At 42.4% G+C, this 18,766-nt stretch overlaps 1 protein-coding gene across 2 annotated transcripts in view; it reads left to right on the top strand.

The window, feature by feature from the left end:
• Nucleotides 1–18,160, top strand: part of LOC139553403 (acid-sensing ion channel 1) — a 430,248-nt gene extending 412,088 nt beyond the window's left edge. For both annotated transcript variants that reach the window (XM_071365701.1, XM_071365693.1), the window contains 6 exons: nt 3,642–3,698; nt 5,364–5,517; nt 12,104–12,195; nt 15,068–15,147; nt 16,399–16,500; nt 17,098–18,160. In XM_071365701.1, the coding sequence (XP_071221802.1) occupies nt 3,642–3,698; nt 5,364–5,517; nt 12,104–12,195; nt 15,068–15,147; nt 16,399–16,500; nt 17,098–17,193 (581 nt within the window). In that variant the 3' untranslated portion in view covers nt 17,194–18,160. The remainder of the gene's footprint in view (nt 1–3,641; nt 3,699–5,363; nt 5,518–12,103; nt 12,196–15,067; nt 15,148–16,398; nt 16,501–17,097) is intronic.
• Nucleotides 18,161–18,766: the final 606 nt, after the last annotated feature.

Here is an 18,766-nt window from a genome sequence, read left to right as displayed (position 1 = left end):
TAACCCTAACCCTAACCCTAACCCTATTTTCCTGCGATCTAACCCTAACCCTAACCCTATTTTCCTGTGATCTAACGCTAACCCTACCCCTAACCCTATTTTCCTGTGATCTAATGCTAACCCTAACCCTAACCCTATTTTCCTGTGATCTAACGCTAACCCTACCCCTAACCCTAACCCTAACCCTAACCCTATTTTCCTGTGATCTAACCCTAACCCTAACCCTAACCCTATTTTCCTGTGATCTAACCCTAACCCTAACCCTAACCCTATTTTCCTGTGATCTAACCCTAACCCTAACCCTATTTTCCTGTGATCTAACCCTAACCCTAACCCTATTTTCCTGTGATCTAATGCTAACCCTAACCCTATTTTCCTGTGATCTAACCCTACCCCTAACCCTAACCCTAACCCTAACCCTATTTTCCTGTGATCTAACCCTAACCCTAACCCTAACCCTATTTTCCTGTGATCTAACCCTAACCCTAACCCTATTTTCCTGTGATCTAACCCTAACTCTAACCCTAACCCTATTTTCCTGTGATCTAACCCTAACCCTAACCCTATTTTCCTGTGATCTAACCCTAACCCTAACCCTATTTTCCTGTGATCTAACCCTAACCCTAACCCTATTTTCCTGTGATCTAACGCTAACCCTACCCCTAACCCTATTTTCCTGTGATCTAACGCTAACCCTACCCCTAACCCTATTTTCCTGCGATCTAACCCTAACCCTAACCCTATTTTCCTGCGATCTAACCCTAACCCTAACCCTAACCCTATTTTCCTGCGATCTAACCCTAACCCTAACCCTATTTTCCTGTGATCTAACGCTAACCCTACCCCTAACCCTATTTTCCTGTGATCTAACCCTAACCCTAACCCTAACCCTATTTTCCTGTGATCTAACCCTAACCCTAACCCTAACCCTATTTTCCTGTGATCTAACCCTAACCCTAACCCTATTTTCCTGTGATCTAACCCTAACCCTAACCCTATTTTCCTGTGATCTAATGCTAACCCTAACCCTATTTTCCTGTGATCTAACCCTACCCCTAACCCTAACCCTAACCCTAACCCTATTTTCCTGTGATCTAACGCTAACCCTACCCCTAACCCTATTTTCCTGTGATCTAACGCTAACCCTACCCCTAACCCTATTTTCCTGCGATCTAACCCTAACCCTAACCCTATTTTCCTGCGATCTAACCCTAACCCTAACCCTAACCCTATTTTCCTGCGATCTAACCCTAACCCTAACCCTATTTTCCTGTGATCTAACGCTAACCCTACCCCTAACCCTATTTTCCTGTGATCTAACGCTAACCCTACCCCTAACCCTATTTTCCTGCGATCTAACCCTAACCCTAACCCTAACCCTATTTTCCTGCGATCTAACCCTAACCCTAACCCTATTTTCCTGTGATCTAACGCTAACCCTACCCCTAACCCTATTTTCCTGTGATCTAACCCTAACCCTAACCCTATTTTCCTGTGATCTAACCCTAACCCTAACCCTAACCCTATTTTCCTGCGATCTAACCCTAACCCTAACCCTAACCCTATTTTCCTGCGATCTAACCCTAACCCTAACCCTATTTTCCTGTGATCTAACGCTAACCCTACCCCTAACCCTATTTTCCTGTGATCTAATGCTAACCCTAACCCTAACCCTATTTTCCTGTGATCTAACGCTAACCCTACCCCTAACCCTAACCCTAACCCTATTTTCCTGTGATCTAACCCTAACCCTAACCCTATTTTCCTGTGATCTAACCCTAACCCTAACCCTAACCCTATTTTCCTGTGATCTAACCCTAACCCTAACCCTAACCCTATTTTCCTGCGATCTATTGTTAAAGGTTAATTATGAAATGGGTAGTAGCAGACTAGATTGGTTGCGCTGGATTTGTCAGAACAATTGCTCTGCCGATTGTTTGTCAGTCTAATTCATTTTAAGGGCCAGCCATACAATATCTACATTTACATTTTACATTTAAGTCATTTAGCAGACGCTCTTATCCAGAGCGACTTACAAATTGGTGCATTCACCTTATGATATCCAGTGGAACAACCACTTTACAATAGTGCATCTAACTCTTTTAAGGGGGGGGGTTAGAAGGATTACTTTATCCTATCCTAGGTATTCCTTAAAGAGGTGGGGTTTCAGGTGTCTCCGGAAGGTGGTGATTGACTCCGCTGACCTGGCGTCGTGAGGGAGTTTGTTCCACCATTGGGGTGCCAGAGCAGCGAACAGTTTTGACTGGGCTGAGCGGGAACTGTACTTCCTCAGAGGTAGGGAGGCGAGCAGGCCAGAGGTGGATGAACGCAGTGCCCTTGTTTGGGTGTAGGGCCTGATCAGAGCCTGAAGGTACGGAGGTGCCGTTCCCCTCACAGCTCCGTAGGCAAGCACCATGGTCTTGTAGCGGATGCGAGCTTCAACTGGAAGCCAGTGGAGAGAGCGGAGGAGCGGGGTGACGTGAGAGAACTTGGGAAAGTTGAACACCAGACGGGCTGCGGCGTTCTGGATGAGTTGTAGGGGTTTAATGGCACAGGCAGGGAGCCCAGCCAACAGCGAGTTGCAGTAATCCAGACGGGAGATGACAAGTGCCTGGATTAGGACCTGCGCCGTTTCCTGCGTGAGGCAGGGTCGTACTCTGCGAATGTTGTAGAGCATGAACCTACAGGAACGGGTCACCGCCTTGATGTTAGTTGAGAACGACAGGGTGTTGTCCAGGATCACGCCAAGGTTCTTAGCACTCTGGGAGGAGGACACAACGACAACAACGACTGACTTATATCTGTTCTACTTATTTCCTGATTAGATCAAATTGTGGAATCAAATGTTGTATTATGATTCATTCCTATAGAAACCATGGTTGTCAGCCAAATCAACGCTATCTAAATGTGCAATCTAGCTTTTATTCTGAATTGCTCCTATAACCAGCACCTGTAATTGGTGCCCGTTAGAAGTAACAGTAGCAGTGGCTCTCAGTAGTTATTCTGAGAGACACTTGTCCTCAGAGTATCCATCAGTCATCTGCACTGTGAAGGACCATCCTCCACACTGTCCCAAATGATAGCCTATTTCCCCTCTGTGGTGCAGAACTTTTGACTGAGGGGCCTTTGGTCAAAAGGTAGTGCACTATCTAGGGAGTAGGGTGCCATAGGGCTCTGGTCAAAAGGTAGTGCACTATCTAGGGAGTAGGCTGCCATCTGGGACACCGTCCTCCTCTGTAGCGTCTGACATGATCTCATTCCTCATTCCTCACCAGACCTGCCAGGTGGCATGTACTGGATGTGAACAGTGTGGACGGGATGTGAATGAGTATAATTATACGACAGGAGGGAGCTAATTCCCTGTATCTCGGACATCAGGTTGTTGTGGTGTGTCTCTAACTGTGTTGTCACTGATAGAAGAGCTTGTGCAATCTAGAGAAAATGAAAGGACACCAGTGTTAATGAAATCAATTAATTCATTTCATTAGGAGATTAAGATCACATTTTAGGGAGACGTTTTTCTAGGCAGATGAGACCAGAGAAAGAGAAGAGTTGTAAACGCCAGACAAGTCCCTCTTCATCCTGTTCCTCCTCTTCTTCATCCAGGACATTGTGTTCTGTCTCTGTTATGTCTTCCTCAGGAGATGCCCCTTACTGTACCCCAGAGCAGTACAAGGAGTGTGCCGACCCTGCCTTGGGTAAGTTAAACCTCTGTCTGGCTGGCTGTCTGGCTGGCTCTCTCTCTCTGTCTGTCTCTCTCTCACTCTCTCTCTCTCTCTCTTTCGCTCTGTCTTTCTCTCTCTCTGTGTCTGTCTGTCTGTCTGTCTGTCTGTCTGTCTGTCTGTCTGTCTGTCTGTCTGTCTGTCTGTCTGTCTGTCTGTCTGTCTGTCTGTCTGTCTGTCTGTCTGTCTGTCTGTCTGTCTGTCTGTCTGTCTGTCTGTCTGTCTGTCTGTCTGTCTGTCTGTCTGTCTCTCTCTCTCTCTCTCTCTCTCTCTCTCTCTCTCTCTCTCTCTCTCTCTCTCTCTCTCTCTCTCTCTCTGTCTCTGTCTCTGTCTCTGTCTCTCTCTGTCTCTCTCTGTCTCTCTCTGTCTCTCTCTCTCTCTCTCTGCCTCTCTGTCTCTCTGCCTGTCTGTCTCTGTCTGTCTCTGTCTATTTGTCTGCTTGATCCTTTCAAATTTTCCCATCTCTTTCTACCTAATCAGGGCTTTGTCTGTTTCTCACAACAAGCTCTCACAGTCTTACAGCAGAATTAGACGTTTATCCACTTTTCTTCAAACGTCAAATTTCGAAGTTGCTCTCATAGTCTCACTGCATAATTTCATGTTTATCCACGTATTTCAAATTTGCTGCGTGTTTTTACCACCCTGGATTGATTTATCCTGTTCAGTATTGTTCTGTTTCTCTAAACGTCAAATTTTGAAGTTGCTCCAAATGTCAAATGTAGAAGGTTAACGGTTAAGGTTTTGGATAAGGTGAAAACATTAAGTTTAGGCACTCATTCAGAATGGTCTACAGGACATGGATAGACGTCCAATTTTGAAGTCACTCTTGAGCAATCTGCCTGGTTTGTCATGACCCTTACTGTTGGTGCTTCAATTCAATCCAATACATTATTAGAATAAGCACTCTTCTTACTTCATAACTCCCCGATTTATTTGTTTTTTATTCCATCACTTGATCTTTGGTTATGCTATTCTATTCTATTCTGTTCTGTTCTATTCTGTTCTATTCTGTTCTATTCTGTTCTATTCTGTTCTATTCTATGCTATGCTATTCTATTCTGTTCTATTCTGTTCTATTCTGTTCTATTCTGTTCTATTCTGTTCTATTCTGTTCTGTTCTATTTTATTCTGTTCTATTCTGTGCTATGCTATTCTGTTCTATTCTATGCTATTCTATTCTATTCTGTTCTATTCTGTTCTATTCTGTTCTGTTCTATTTTATTCTGTTCTATTCTGTGCTATTCTATTCTGTTCTATTCTGTGCTATTCTGTTCTATTCTATGCTATTCTGTTCTGTTCTATGCTATTCTATTCTGTTCTATTCTATTCTATGCTATTCTATTCTGTTCTATGCTATTCTATTCTGTTCTATTATATGCTATTCTGTTCTATTCTGTTCTATTCTATGCTATTCTGTTCTGTTCTATGCTATTCTATTCTATTCTGTTCTATTCTATGCTATTCTATTCTGTTCTATTCTATGCTATTCTGTTCTGTTCTATTCTGTTCTATGCTATTCTATTCTGTTCTATTCTATGCTATTCTGTTCTGTTCTATTCTGTTCTATGCTATTCTATTCTGTTCTGTTCTATTCTGTTCTATTCTATTCTATTCTATTCTATTCTATTCTTGTGTCCTTAGACTTCCTGGTGGAGAGGGATAATGACTACTGCGTGTGTGAGACGCCCTGCAACATGACGCGCTTTGGAAAGGAGATGTCCTTCGTCAAGATTCCCAGTAAGGCCTCAGCCAAGTACCTGGCCAAGAAGTACAACAAGACTGAGCAATACATCGCGTAAGTGTACCTGTCTGTCCCTTATCTATCTGTCAGGTGTGAAAGTTTACCTGTCTGTTCCTTATCTATCTGTCAGGTGTGGAAGTGTACCTGTCTGTCCCTTATCTATCTGTCAGATGTGGAAGTTTACCTGTCTGTTCCTTATCTATCTGTCAGGTGTGGAAGTGTACCTGTCTGTTCCTTATCTATCTGTCAGGTGTGGAAGTGTACCTGTCTGTTCCTTATCTATCTGTCAGGTGTGGAAGTTTACCTGTCTGTTCCTTATCTATCTGTCAGGTATGGAAGTATACCTGTCTGTTCCTTATCTATCTGTCAGATGTGGAAGTTTACCTGTCTGTTCCTTATCTATCTGTCAGGTGTGGAAGTGTACCTGTCTGTTCCTTATCTATCTGTCAGGTGTGGAGGTTTACCTGTCTGGTCCTTATCTATCTGTCAGGTGTGGAAGTTTACCTGTCTGTTCCTTATCTATCTGTCAGGTGTGGAAGTTTAAAGGAAAGACAATATGAAGAATCATCTAGCACTCTCTGTATATTGATATCTTGTGAAAGGTTAAAGGTGCATTGTGAAAAGGATAATCATGAAGACTTTAGATATAGTCACCATGACAGTCGGTGATTAAGATGACGTGTTTCTTATTTAAAGGTTAACGACTTCAAACAGACAAAACAGCAGATCCATTACAGAGTTATTCCGTTCCCTCAGACAAATTCATAATCGACATCATCTAAATTCTCAGTGGATAGAAAAGGGATCATTGTCATCCTCCCGTCTGTTTAGAGACACATCAGATTGGAATGAATTTGCATAAATAAATATGTTTTGAGAGAGAGGTGTGTGTGTGTGTGTGCGTGCGTGTGTGTGTGTGTGTGTGTGTGTGTGTGTGTGTGTGTGTGTGTGTGTGTGTGTGTGTGTGTGTGTGTGTGTGTGTGTGTGTGTGTGTGTGTGTGTGTGTGTGTGTGGGGGGGTTGTTGCATATGGTCGGAAACTTTCCAGTAATGTTCCATGGGAATTTAAGTCCGGGATTTTGAGGAACTTTGCTTAAATTCATCAAAAAGTTAGCTTATAACGGTGAACCTTTTTTGTGGGATACACATAAGGCAATTCTAGGTCTTGTGGCATATTTTGGTTAAACTATCCCCTCTGCATGCAGAGTACATTATCACATGTGCAGTGCATTCTCAAGATCTTGGACACTAATGAGATGCTATTGAGCCCACACTACTACACTGTCTGAGCCAAGGACTACATGCTTTCTGGTAAGGGTTGATTTCAATACCGGGTGGGGTGAATATATTTTATATGACATACATTATTTTTTTGTTAACTAGTAAATAGTAGCCTACAGCAAAATGTGTTTAAATCATTTCTGACTTGTAACAATTTCTGCTAGTTAGTTTTTGCTACCATGTGGGTTTTAGCTTGATTGAGCCTGCTAACTGAGGAGTGTTAATTCACCTGTTCCCATACATGTTTAATTTTAAAACATTTATCTGACAAAGTTGTTTAATCTAACTGTTTAACTATTTATCTGTACATGGAATTGTATTTCTTTTTTAAACTTTTATTTCTAATCTTTGCAGGAAAATGCCACGGGCGCTATCTGACGTGTGGAGACATTTCACTGCAGCTAATGTAGAAGGAAAACTGTGTACGTTTACAAATACTGTACCAAATCATATGTGAAGAATGCAACAAAGATGCAGAATCATCTGGCCAAATGCATAAAGTTCCCTCAGCGCTCACAACCTCTGACAAAAGTCCCTCTACTTCTATTCGAGGTGAAAATGATGAATCAGACACCTTATCGATATCAACAGCTCATGGTTCCTCCTAAAATCAGAAGTTTTTTTTTTACTCAATGGAGGAACGTAGTCAGAGAAATGCTGATGAATGTCTTGCTCGAGCTGTGTATGCAACTGGTTCACCTCTGATGCTCACAGGCAATGTGTATTGGAAGAGATTTCTGAATGTTCTTCGCCCAGCATACACCCCTCCAACCAGACATGCTTTATCTACTAATTTACTGGATGCAGAGTTCAACAGAGTTCAAGTGAAGGTCAAGCAAATCATAGAGAAAGCAGACTGTATTGCAATCATCTCTGATGGGTGGTCGAATGTTCGTGGGCAAGGAATAATTAACTACATAATTTCCACCCCTCAACCAGTATTCTACAAGAGCACAGACACAAGGGACAACAGACACACCGGTCCATACATTGCAGATGAGCTGAAGACAGTCATCAATGACCTTGGTCCACAGAAGGTATTTGCACCTGTGACAGACAATGCTGTGAACATGAAGGCTGCTTGGTCTAAAGTGGAGGAGTCCTACCCTGACATCACAGCTCATGCATTGAATCTGCTCCTCAAGGATATCATGGCACTGAAAACAATGGATACACTCTACAAGAGAGCCAAGGAAATGGTTAGGTATGTGAAAGGTCATCAAGTTATAGCAGCAATCTACCTCACCAAGCAAAGTGAGAAGAATAAGTGCACCACATTGAAGCTGCCCAGCAACACCCATTGGGGTGGTGTTGTCATCATGTTTGACAGTCTCCTGGAGGGGAAGGAGTCTCTCCAAGAAATGGCCATATCACAGTCTGCCGATATGGACAGCCCCATCAAGAGGATCCTCCGGGATGATGTATTTTGGGAGAGAGTGGTAAGCAGCCTGAAACCTATAGCAGTAGCCATTGCACGGATTGACAGAGACAATGCCATCCTGTCTGATGTTCAGACTCTGTTTGCAGATGTAAGAGAAGACATCTGTACTGCCCTGCCCACTTCACTGTTGCTCCAAGCAGAGGAAACTGCAGTTCTGAAATACATCAAAAAGCGTGAAAACTTCTGCCTGAAGTCCATACTGTCAGGGCCAGAGATCAACAAGGCCTATGGTGTCATCACTACTGTGTCTCGCCACCTTGGCCTGGATGAGGGCAAGGTTCTTGGCAGTCTGGCGAAGTACACTTCCAAGCAAGGGCTTTGGGATGGAGATGCAATATGGCAGTCTTGCCAACATATCTCATCAGCCACCTGGTGGAAGGGACTTTGTGAATCTGAGGCTCTTTCCCCTGTTGCCTCCATCATCCTCCAAATCCCACCAACATCAGCCACCTCAGAGCGCAACTGGTCCTTGTTTGGGAACACACACACTAAAGCAGTCAACAGGCTGACCAATACAAGGGTTGAAAAATTGGTGGCCATCCGGGCAAATTTGAGGCTTTTTGAGCCCGACAATGAGCCATCCTCAACAAGGTTGGAAAGTGACAGTGAAGATGAGGCCTCAGAGTCTGATGTTCAAGAGGTGGACATTGAGGAGGTCCAGGGAGAAGACTTGGAAGCCTGAGAGGAAGACAACCAAAGCTTTAGTTTCTAGACTATCATTTTACAGATGAATGTTGAAAAAGTTTTTGGGAGATGCAATTGATAATTGGGGATCATTCAATATTCCCTTTCTTTTGTTGTTCAGTGAAATCATCCCATGTGAAGAGTCAACTCATTTAATTAAAGTTCAATTCGTAACAAAAAAATGTTTCTATTGGAAGGATTTAATCATTTGCAATTATGTCAACTTATGATAAGGTAAAAGGTTTATGTTTCTGTCTCCAGATGAATTGGTAATTATATCCAATGCAAAAAAACATCTATATTTAAATGGTATTAATATTCATTTGAATATATTCCCGTTAATTCCCATATATTCCCGTTAATTCCCATATATTCCTGTTAATTCCCATATATTCCTGTTAATTCCCATATATTCCCGTTAATTCCCATATATTCCCGTTAATTCCCATATATTCCCGTTAATTCCCATGGAAAGTTTCCACCTCTGAATATTCCCCAACATGTGCAACCCTAGTGGTATGTGTGTGGATAGACACTCAAAACACCAGGTATTAAAACATTTACCTTTTGGTTTATCATCTGGGAACAGCATCAGAGACAAACAGCTGTATTGTTGATGGGAAACTCATCTGGGAACAGCATCAGAGTCAAACAGCTGTACTGTTGATGGGAAACTCATCTGGAAACAGCATCAGAGACAAACAGCTGTATTGTTGATGGGAAACTCATCTGGAAACAGCATCAGAGACAAACAGCTGTACTGTTGATGGGAAACTCATCTGGGAACAGCATCAGAGACAAACAGCTGTACTGTTGATGGGAAACTCATCTGGGAACAGCATCAGAGACAAACAGCTGTATTGTTGATGGGAAACTCATCTGGAAACAGCATCAGAGAGAAACAGCTGTATTGTTGATGGGAAACTCAGATGTGGATAGAACTAGAACTAGGACTGTGTCCCAAACGATGCCCTATTCCCTATGCAGTGGTCTACTATTTAGGGAATAGGGTGCAGTTTGACAGTTTGACTCGCCTTGCAGTTGGATTCCTGTAATTCGATATAACACTTGTTTACCGGATATTCAGAAACTAAATAATCCACTATGTGCCCTGAGGCCTTAACATACAGTAATCCCTGCTTGATATTCTAGAGACGAGAGATGAGAGAGATGAGAGAGAAAGAGACAGATAGAGAGAGAGACAGATAGAGATGAGAGAGAAAGGGAGCGGAAAAGAGAGAGAGAGAGACAGATAGAGATGAGAGAGAGAGATAAAAGGGAGAGGGAGAGAGAGAGAGAGAGAGAGAGAGAGAGAGAGAGAGAGAGAGAGAGAGAGAGAGAGAGAGAGAGAGAGAGAGAGAGAGAGAGATGAGAGAGAAGAGGAGAGAGAGAGAGAAATGCTAGAGATGTTTCCCATACCAATAAATGCCTTCAAATTGAATTGAGAGAGAGAGAAAGAGAGAGAGAGAGAATACAATAGGGTGAACTCACAACATTTCCTCTGTATGTATCCTCTGTATGTATCCTCTTTGTATGTATCCTCTGTATGTATCCTTTGTATGTATCCTCTGCATGTATCCTCTGTATGTATCCTCTGTATGTATCCTCTTTGTATGTATCCTCTGTATGTATCCTCTGTATGTATCCTCTCTGTATGTATCCTCTCTGTATGTATCCTCTCTGTATGTATCCTCTGTATGTATCCTCTGTATGTATCCTCTGTATGTTTCCTCTGTATGTATCCTCTGTATGTTTCCTCTGTATGTTTCCTCTGTATGTTTCCTCTGTATTTTTCCTCTGTATGTTTCCTCTGTATGTGTCCTTCAATGGCCTGTCCAAGCCAGAAGGAAATGAATTGAAGGCAAATGACACACACACCTGGCTAACTTAGCTGGCTAGTGTAGCTAGCTACCTGGCTAATTTAGCTGGCTAGTGTAGCTAGCTACCTGGCTGGCTAGTGTAGCTAGCTACCTGGCTAACTTAGCTGGCTAGTGTAGCTAGCTACCTGGCTAACTTAGCTGGCTAGTGTAGCTAGCTACCTGGCTAACTTAGCTGGCTAGTGTAGCTAGCTACCTGGCTAATTTAGCTGGCTAGTGTAGCTAGCTACCTGGCTAACTTAGCTGGCTAGTGTAGCTAGCTACCTGGCTAACTTAGCTGGCTAGTGTAGCTAGCTACCTGGCTAACTTAGCTGGCTAGTGTAGCTAGCTACCTGGTTAACTTAGCTGGCTAGTGTAGCTAGCTACCTGGCTAACTTAGCTGGCTAGTGTAGCTAGCTACCTGGCTAATTTAGCTGGCTAGTGTAGCTAGCTAGCTGGCTAACTAACTTAGCTAGTTAGCTTCTTTACATCGATTTGATACAGTCAAGACAGACACTACCAAATGAGATGATAGATAACCTTTCGCAGCAACAAGTTTGTCTACTTTCTCTCTCCCTCCATGTCAGACACACCGGCCCCTGCTCCTCTTGCGCCCCTCCCCCACACGCCTGTGCTAAAACAAGCAGAGTGCACCGCCTCTCCTGAGTAGCTCGAGGAAGTCCCCAGTGAAGTTGAAAAAATAACATGTTTTTCTTTAAAAACATGTATGTATTTCGACTATCCGGATATCCCAGAAAATATTATGATATTATTAGAATAGTGAAATAATTTCAAATGTCCATTCCTAATATGCACCCTCACACACACACGCACGCACGCACGCACACACACACACACACACACACACACACACACACACACACACACACACACACACACACACACATATACACGATTAATTTGCTCGATATGAAATATCTGCTCAGTCATCTATCTGAAAAACCGATTGGAAACAAGAAGTGATGCAGGCGATGAGAAGGACAACAGATTATAAACAGGAAGTCATGCAGGCGAGGAAGGGGACAAGCAGATTAGAAACAGGAGTCATGCAGGCAAGGATGTGGACAAAGCCTGCCGTGCCAATCAATGTTTGGTGTTTTATGAGGGTATTAAGTGTGAAGTGGACTTGATGATGAGAGGTTTTACTTAAGGGTCCTAGATGCGGTCTCCTGCTGTTGTGCCCTTGATCAAGACACTGAACCCCTAAACTGCTCCAAGGGTAGTGCCTGGGGGCTGACCCTGTGCTCTAAGGTCTGAGTGTGTCTTAGGGGGTTAGAATGAAGCACAAAGACAAATAACTGTGTCATTTTACAATAGACAGTAAGTTATCTTCTCTTTCCTCCCCTCTTGGTTGACAGTGATAACATCCTGGTTCTGGATATCTTCTTTGAGGCTCTGAACTACGAGACCATCGAGCAGACCAAAGCTTACGAGTTCGCAGGGTTGCTGGGTAAGAAAACGCTTGTCAGCAGTTGTATGGAAATTGATGAACAAAATTGCCAAAACTGTTTTAATTAAATTACTATAAACATTTTACAATTACATTCAAGTAATTTATCAGATGCTCTTATCCAGATCGACTGACAGGAGTGAGTGCATACATTTTGATACTTTTTACGTACTGGTTCACCGTGGGAATCGAACCCACAACCCTAGCACTGCAACTGAGGTGTGTCGTTATACCTGAACACAAACTTTTTCAATTATGTTTTTGCCCCTGAATAAAAAAAGTTACTCAATATTACTTAATTTATTGTGGAACCAATGGTTCAGGTTCCAGGAACCCAATGCTTTCTTCAGGAGTGCCCTTGTACTGTATGTTTCATCATCTGTACCGCGTTCTGTATGTTTCATTGTCTGAACCGTGTTCTGTATGTTTCATCGTCTGTACCGTGTTCTGTATGTTTCATCGTCTGTACCGCGTTCTGTATGTTTCATAGTCTGAACCGTGTTCTGTATGTTTCATCGTCTGTATCGTGTTCTGTATGTTTCATCATCTGTTCCGTGTTCTGTATGTTTCATCGTCTGTACCGTGTTCTGTATGTTTCATCGTCTGTACCGTGTTCTGTATGTTTCATCGTCTGTATCGTGTTCTGTATGTTTCATCGTCTGTACCGCGTTCTGTATGTTTCATTGTCTGAAACGTGTTCTGTATGTTTCATCGTCTGTATCGTGTTCTGTATGTTTCATCATCTGTTCCGTGTTCTGTATGTTTCATCGTCTGTACCGTGTTCTGTATGTTTCATCGTCTGTACCGTGTTCTGTATGTTTCATCGTCTGTACCGTGTTCTGTATGTTTCATCGTCTGTACCGTGTTCTGTATGTTTCATCGTCTGTACCGTGTTCTGTATGTTTCATCGTCTGTACCGTGTTCTGTATGTTTCATCGTCTGTACCGTGTTCTGTATGTTTCATCGTCTGTACCGTGTTCTGTATGTTTCATCGTCTGTTCCGTGTTCTGTATGTTTCATCGTCTGTACCGTGTTCTGTATGTTTCATCGTCTGTTCCGTGTTCTGTATGTTTCATCGTCTGTATCGTCTTCTGTATGTTTCATCGTCTGTACCGTGTTCTGTATGTTTCATCGTCTGTACCGTGTTCTGTATGTTTCATCGTCTGTTCCGTGTTCTGTATGTTTCATCGTCTGTACCGTGTTCTGTATGTTTCATCATCTGTTCCGTGTTCTGTATGTTTCATCGTCTGTACCGTGTTCTGTATGTTTCATCGTCTGTTCCGTGTTCTGTATGTTTCATCGTCTGTATCGTCTTCTGTATGTTTCATCGTCTGTACCGTGTTCTGTATGTTTCATCGTCTGTACCGTGTTCTGTATGTTTCATCGTCTGTACCGTGTTCTGTATGTTTCATCGTCTGTACCGTGTTCTGTATGTTTCATCGTCTGTACCGTGTTCTGTATGTTTCATCGTCTGTACCGTGTTCTGTATGTTTCATCGTCTGTTCCGTGTTCTGTATGTTTCATCGTCTGTACCTTGTTCTGTATGTTTCATCGTCTGTTCCGTGTTCTGTATGTTTCATCGTCTGTTCCGTGTTCTGTATGTTTCATCGTCTGTTCCGTGTTCTGTATGTTTCATCGTCTGTACCGTGTTCTGTATGTTTCATCGTCTGTTCCGTGTTCTGCATGTTTCATGTTTCATGTGTTGTCAGGTGATATTGGTGGTGAGATGGGTCTCTTCATGTGTTGTCAGGTGATATTGGTGGTGAGATGGGTCTCTTCATGTGTTGTCAGGTGATATTGGTGGTCAGATGGGTCTCTTCATGTGTTGTCAGGTGATATTGGTGGTGAGATGGGTCTCTTCATGTGTTGTCAGGTGATATTGGTGGTCAGATGGGTCTCTTCATGTGTTTTCAGGTGATATTGGTGGTGAGATGGGTCTCTTCATGTGTTGTCAGGTGATATTGGTGGTCAGATGGGTCTCTTCATGTGTTGTCAGGTGATATTGGTGGTGAGATGGGTCTCTGCATGTGTTGTCAGGTGATATTGGTGGTCAGATGGGTCTCTTCATGTGTTTTCAGGTGATATTGGTGGTGAGATGGGTCTCATCATGTGTTGTCAGGTGATATTGGTGGTGAGATGGGTCTCTTCATGTGTTGTCAGGTGATATTGGTAGTGAGATGGGTCTCTTCATGTGTTGTCAGGTGATATTGGTAGTGAGATGGGTCTCCATGTGTTTTCAGGTGATATTGGTGGTGAGATGGGTCTCCATGTGTTTTCAGGTGATATTGGTGGTGAGATGGGTCTCCATGTGTTTTCAGGTGATATTGGTGGTGAGATGGGTCTTCATGTGTTTTCAGGTGATATTGGTAGTGAGATGGGTCTCCATGTGTTTTCAGGTGATATTGGTGGTGAGATGGGTCTCCATGTGTTTTCAGGTGATATTGGTGGTGAGATGGGTCTCCATGTGTTTTCAGGTGATATTGGTGGTGAGATGGGTCTCTTCATGTGTTGTCAGGTGATATTGGTGGTGAGATGGGTCTTCATGTGTTGTCAGGTGATATTGGTGGTGAGATGGGTCTCCATGTGTTTTCAGGTGATATTGGTGGTGAGATGGGTCTTCATGTGTTGTCAGGTGATATTGGTAGTGAGATGGGTCTCTTCATGTGTTGTCAGGTGATATTGGTAGTGAGATGGGTCTTCATGTGTTGTCAGGTGATATTGGTGGTGAGATGGGTCTTCATGTGTTGTCAGGTGATATTGGTGGTGAGATGGGTCTTCATGTGTTGTCAGGTGATATTGGTGGTGAGATGGGTCTCTTCATGTGTTGTCAGGTGATATTGGATGTGAGATGGGTCTCTTCTTGTGTTTTCAGGTGATATTGGTGGACAGATGGGTCTATTCATAGGAGCCAGTATCCTCACCATCCTGGAGCTCTTTGACTACCTATATGAGGTAAGCCTTCATTCTGTCTATGTTTCCTGTCAGATCTTTCTTCATTCTCGAATCCGGAAAGTTCCCTGAAGACATACTTAGTTCTTTGCTTAAGTCTTGGGTTTTTGCATGCATCTAGGCTTCCTGGAGAAAGTTCGCCCCCAGATTATTGTCAGAGTCACTGTATGTAAATATCCTTCACATGATTTCCTCAGTGCAATATGTCTAGTGAGTACTGGACAGCCACAGGCTTTAGAACTAGCCAGCCACAATGAAACAATCAATTTCCACTAGCATCGCTGCATTCTCCAAAAATGCCAACCAAGTTATTCTGGATGTTGCTTAATAACCAGCTAACTGGTTTTAAAAACAGTTTGGCGGACACAAAACCCTAGGAAAGTGGAAAATAAGTTACTACCTATAAAACTACCTGTATCCCTTTAAAACTATCCACCCAACATGAAACGAGCTTGCAGATCATTAATTTCCAGGTGTCTGAAAGCAGCTCATCTGTTGGGCACATGCACTGTTGAATACATTAACATTTTAGCCATATTTTATTTGCGATTCAGTTAGGGTGCTTTTCTTCCTGTTGATTTTTATCAGAGTAACCACCTCCATGGGTAGAATAGCTGCCTGTTCTACAAGGATTTGTTTCAAGATTTGCTCTTTCTGTTTACAGTTTGTTCATGTCCTCATGATTAATTATATAAAACGTTTCAATTTAAAACAGTTTTCCTTTTTTATTATTGATGAGAATAAACTGGGATCTGTAGCTCATCTTATTATTTTATACATTACTGCTAATCATTTATAAATGTGTACCATCAGTCTTCTTTGAATTATAGAACTTTCTCAATACAATAGTCATTACGAGAACTTGGGACTAAAATTTTCCATTAGCATTTTTGTCAAAATTATGTTATTGACATTACCCTTGTTCTGTTCAATGTTCTCTACCTATATAGTACTCTAAATACCCCCAATTCACGTTATTAAGTTCAAGAGAATACAAGATAAAAAAATTGTTGACACCATTCAAACCACAGAGGTTTCTGAATTTTAAAGACAATTATCCCAGAATCGTATTTTTTGCAGATAGAACCTTAAAGTCCCAAGCTCTCGATTGGTCTCAATTTGGAATCTAGCATAGGATTTAAAAATAAATAAAAAACATTAGCCAACAGTGAATAGTCAGTTGGCTGCATTCCAAAAGTGTGGTCCTCTGAGGCATTGCTTCAAAGACCAGCAACTATGTTTGTTTGTATGCAGGTGATCAAGTACAAGCTGTGTCGATGCTCAAATAAGAAACACAAACACAACAACAACAATAACCGGGGAGCAGTTCTGAGTCTGGACGACGTCAAACGCCATGTCAGTAGGCTAAGTATTTTCAGAGAGAGAGAGAGAGAGAGAGAGAGAGAGAGAGAGAGAGAGAGAGAGAGAGAGAGAGAGAGAGAGAGAGAGAGAGAGAGAGAGAGAGAGAGAGAGAGAGAGAGAGAGAGAGAGAGAGAGAGAGAGAGAGAGAGAGAGAGAGAGAGAGAGAGAGTTGCTTGGAGTTCTTTGGTAATCTTCTCTTTCATCCAGTCCAGCCTGTATGTCTCTGCATCTTATCATCTTTCTTCATTGCATCATTACTTTCCTCTCCTCTTTCTTCCCTTCTTCCTGCCCCCAAAACATTGACCAAGTAGTGCTCTATAAAATTAATAGGGTGATTTTGTAGACTATTTTCTCTTTGGTTTCATTCCCACTATGCTTCCTCCTCTCTCTCCCCCCTCTTGCTCCTCTCTCTACTCTCTCCCTCCCTCCTTCAACTTTCTCCTCCTACCTCTCTCCCTCCTCTTTCTCATCCTGTCTCTCTTCCTCCTCTCTCCCCCCTCTCTCTCCTCCTCTCTTCCCCTCTCTCTCCCTCCTCTATCCCTCTTCCCTCTATCCCTCCTCTCTCTCCTCTCTTCACTTCTCTTCACTCAGGCGCCCTGTGAGAACCTGCGTACACCGGGTACGTATCCTGCCAACATGCTACCTCACCATCCGGCGCAGGGCAACGTCGAAGACTTCACGTGCTGAGCCAAGTACCTGAGCCAATCGGGGCAGGAGGAAGGAGGACGAACTTGGCAGTATGCAACCAAAGTCAACTATACAACAAGAATATCTGACGTGAACACTCTATATAAGGGATTGAAATTTTAAAAAAACTGATTGTCAATATGGAAACTTTTCTTACTCTCTGAGAGGAGGTGGAAAATATCAACAATCACAAGAAGTAGAGAAGATGAAGACTATTCCAAACATAAATATCTGTAGAAGTTTGTTCTGGAACATTGTGGGGAATTTGGAATCCTAGAAGTAAATGTTCCACGTCTATGTTTGGAATAGAACCAGGAAGCAAAGACTCTACTCTTCAAGAACACACTGCAAATATGGCCCTCTCACTCTAAAACAGACAGATATGGGAAATGTAACTAACTAGTGTACAGACACAAACACTGTACAGACAACATCAACCGAGCCCCATGCCTTTACTGTATACAGTATCAGTAACACTCAGCTGTCACTGCGTATCCTATTAGGATAGTAGTATGGTTGGGATCAATTCCATTTAAATGTAGGCTTTTAACTTCCTGAATTGACTGAATTGAAATGGCATTGACCCCAACCCTGGTCAGTAGAGAAATGGAATGCTTCACTGAACTTCAGTGTAAATGTAGCACTGTAAATGCTGCTCCTCAGATCCAGTGGGAGTCTCTCTGTTGCTGTATTTCATTTTGAATGTAGCTCTCTCTACAATGGGTTAAATCAACTACAACCAAGATGAGTAGTGAAAACATTTAGGGCAGAGAATGGTAGAGATATCTACCGTTTAGAAGAAGAAAAAAAACGTATGGTGAACTTTTCAGGTTTTATCTTTTAAACGCATGCTTGTATATCGTCCTCTGCATGTATTACATTTTGTATTTTGTTTAGTTTTTTTATTTTATTATTATTGCCAAGTTTGCCTCAATGATACAAGTAAAGGAATATGATGCTCCCCTCATTTTCATTTTGTGTGTGTGTGTGTGTGTGTGTGTGTGTGTGTGTGTGTGTGTGTGTGTGTGTGTGTGTGTGTGTGTGTGTGTGTGTGTGTGTGTGTGTGTGTGTGTGTGTGTGTGTGTGTGTGTGTGTAATGAAATGTGTTGGTTTGTGTGACCACCCTGGTTGTATCCACCAGCTAGCTGTACCTCATCCCATCAATAAGCTTTTTTTTTATTATTTTTTTATCCATGTTGAATGTGTGCACTATCCCATAATTCCAAATCATGGCCTAGCAACTATGCCTGTACGTACTTGTATAGAGACAATTCCACCTGGTCACCTGGTCAGCTGATCACCTGATCACCTGGTCACCTGATCACCTGGCTTAATAGAGGTTCTACATTGGTACAGCTATCCAATCCTCTGTTCAACAGTAGTAATAGGGGCTACAGGTAGATATATGGATTTAGATAAATAATCATCACAATAACAATCATCATAACAACAACAGATTATTATTATTATTATTATATTCATATTTTGAATTAAAAATAATGAGTTATGAGATGTGATCAGCCTGTTCATGTACCATATTCCTGACAGGGGTGTGTGGGTAGTTTGACTGATA

The sequence above is a fragment of the Salvelinus alpinus genome, chromosome 2, assembly GCF_045679555.1.
Source record: "Salvelinus alpinus chromosome 2, SLU_Salpinus.1, whole genome shotgun sequence".
NCBI classification, from domain to species: Eukaryota; Metazoa; Chordata; class Actinopteri; order Salmoniformes; family Salmonidae; genus Salvelinus; species Salvelinus alpinus.
The sequence above is the reverse complement of the archived record's forward strand: the minus strand, read 5'-3'. Positions and strand labels throughout refer to the sequence as shown.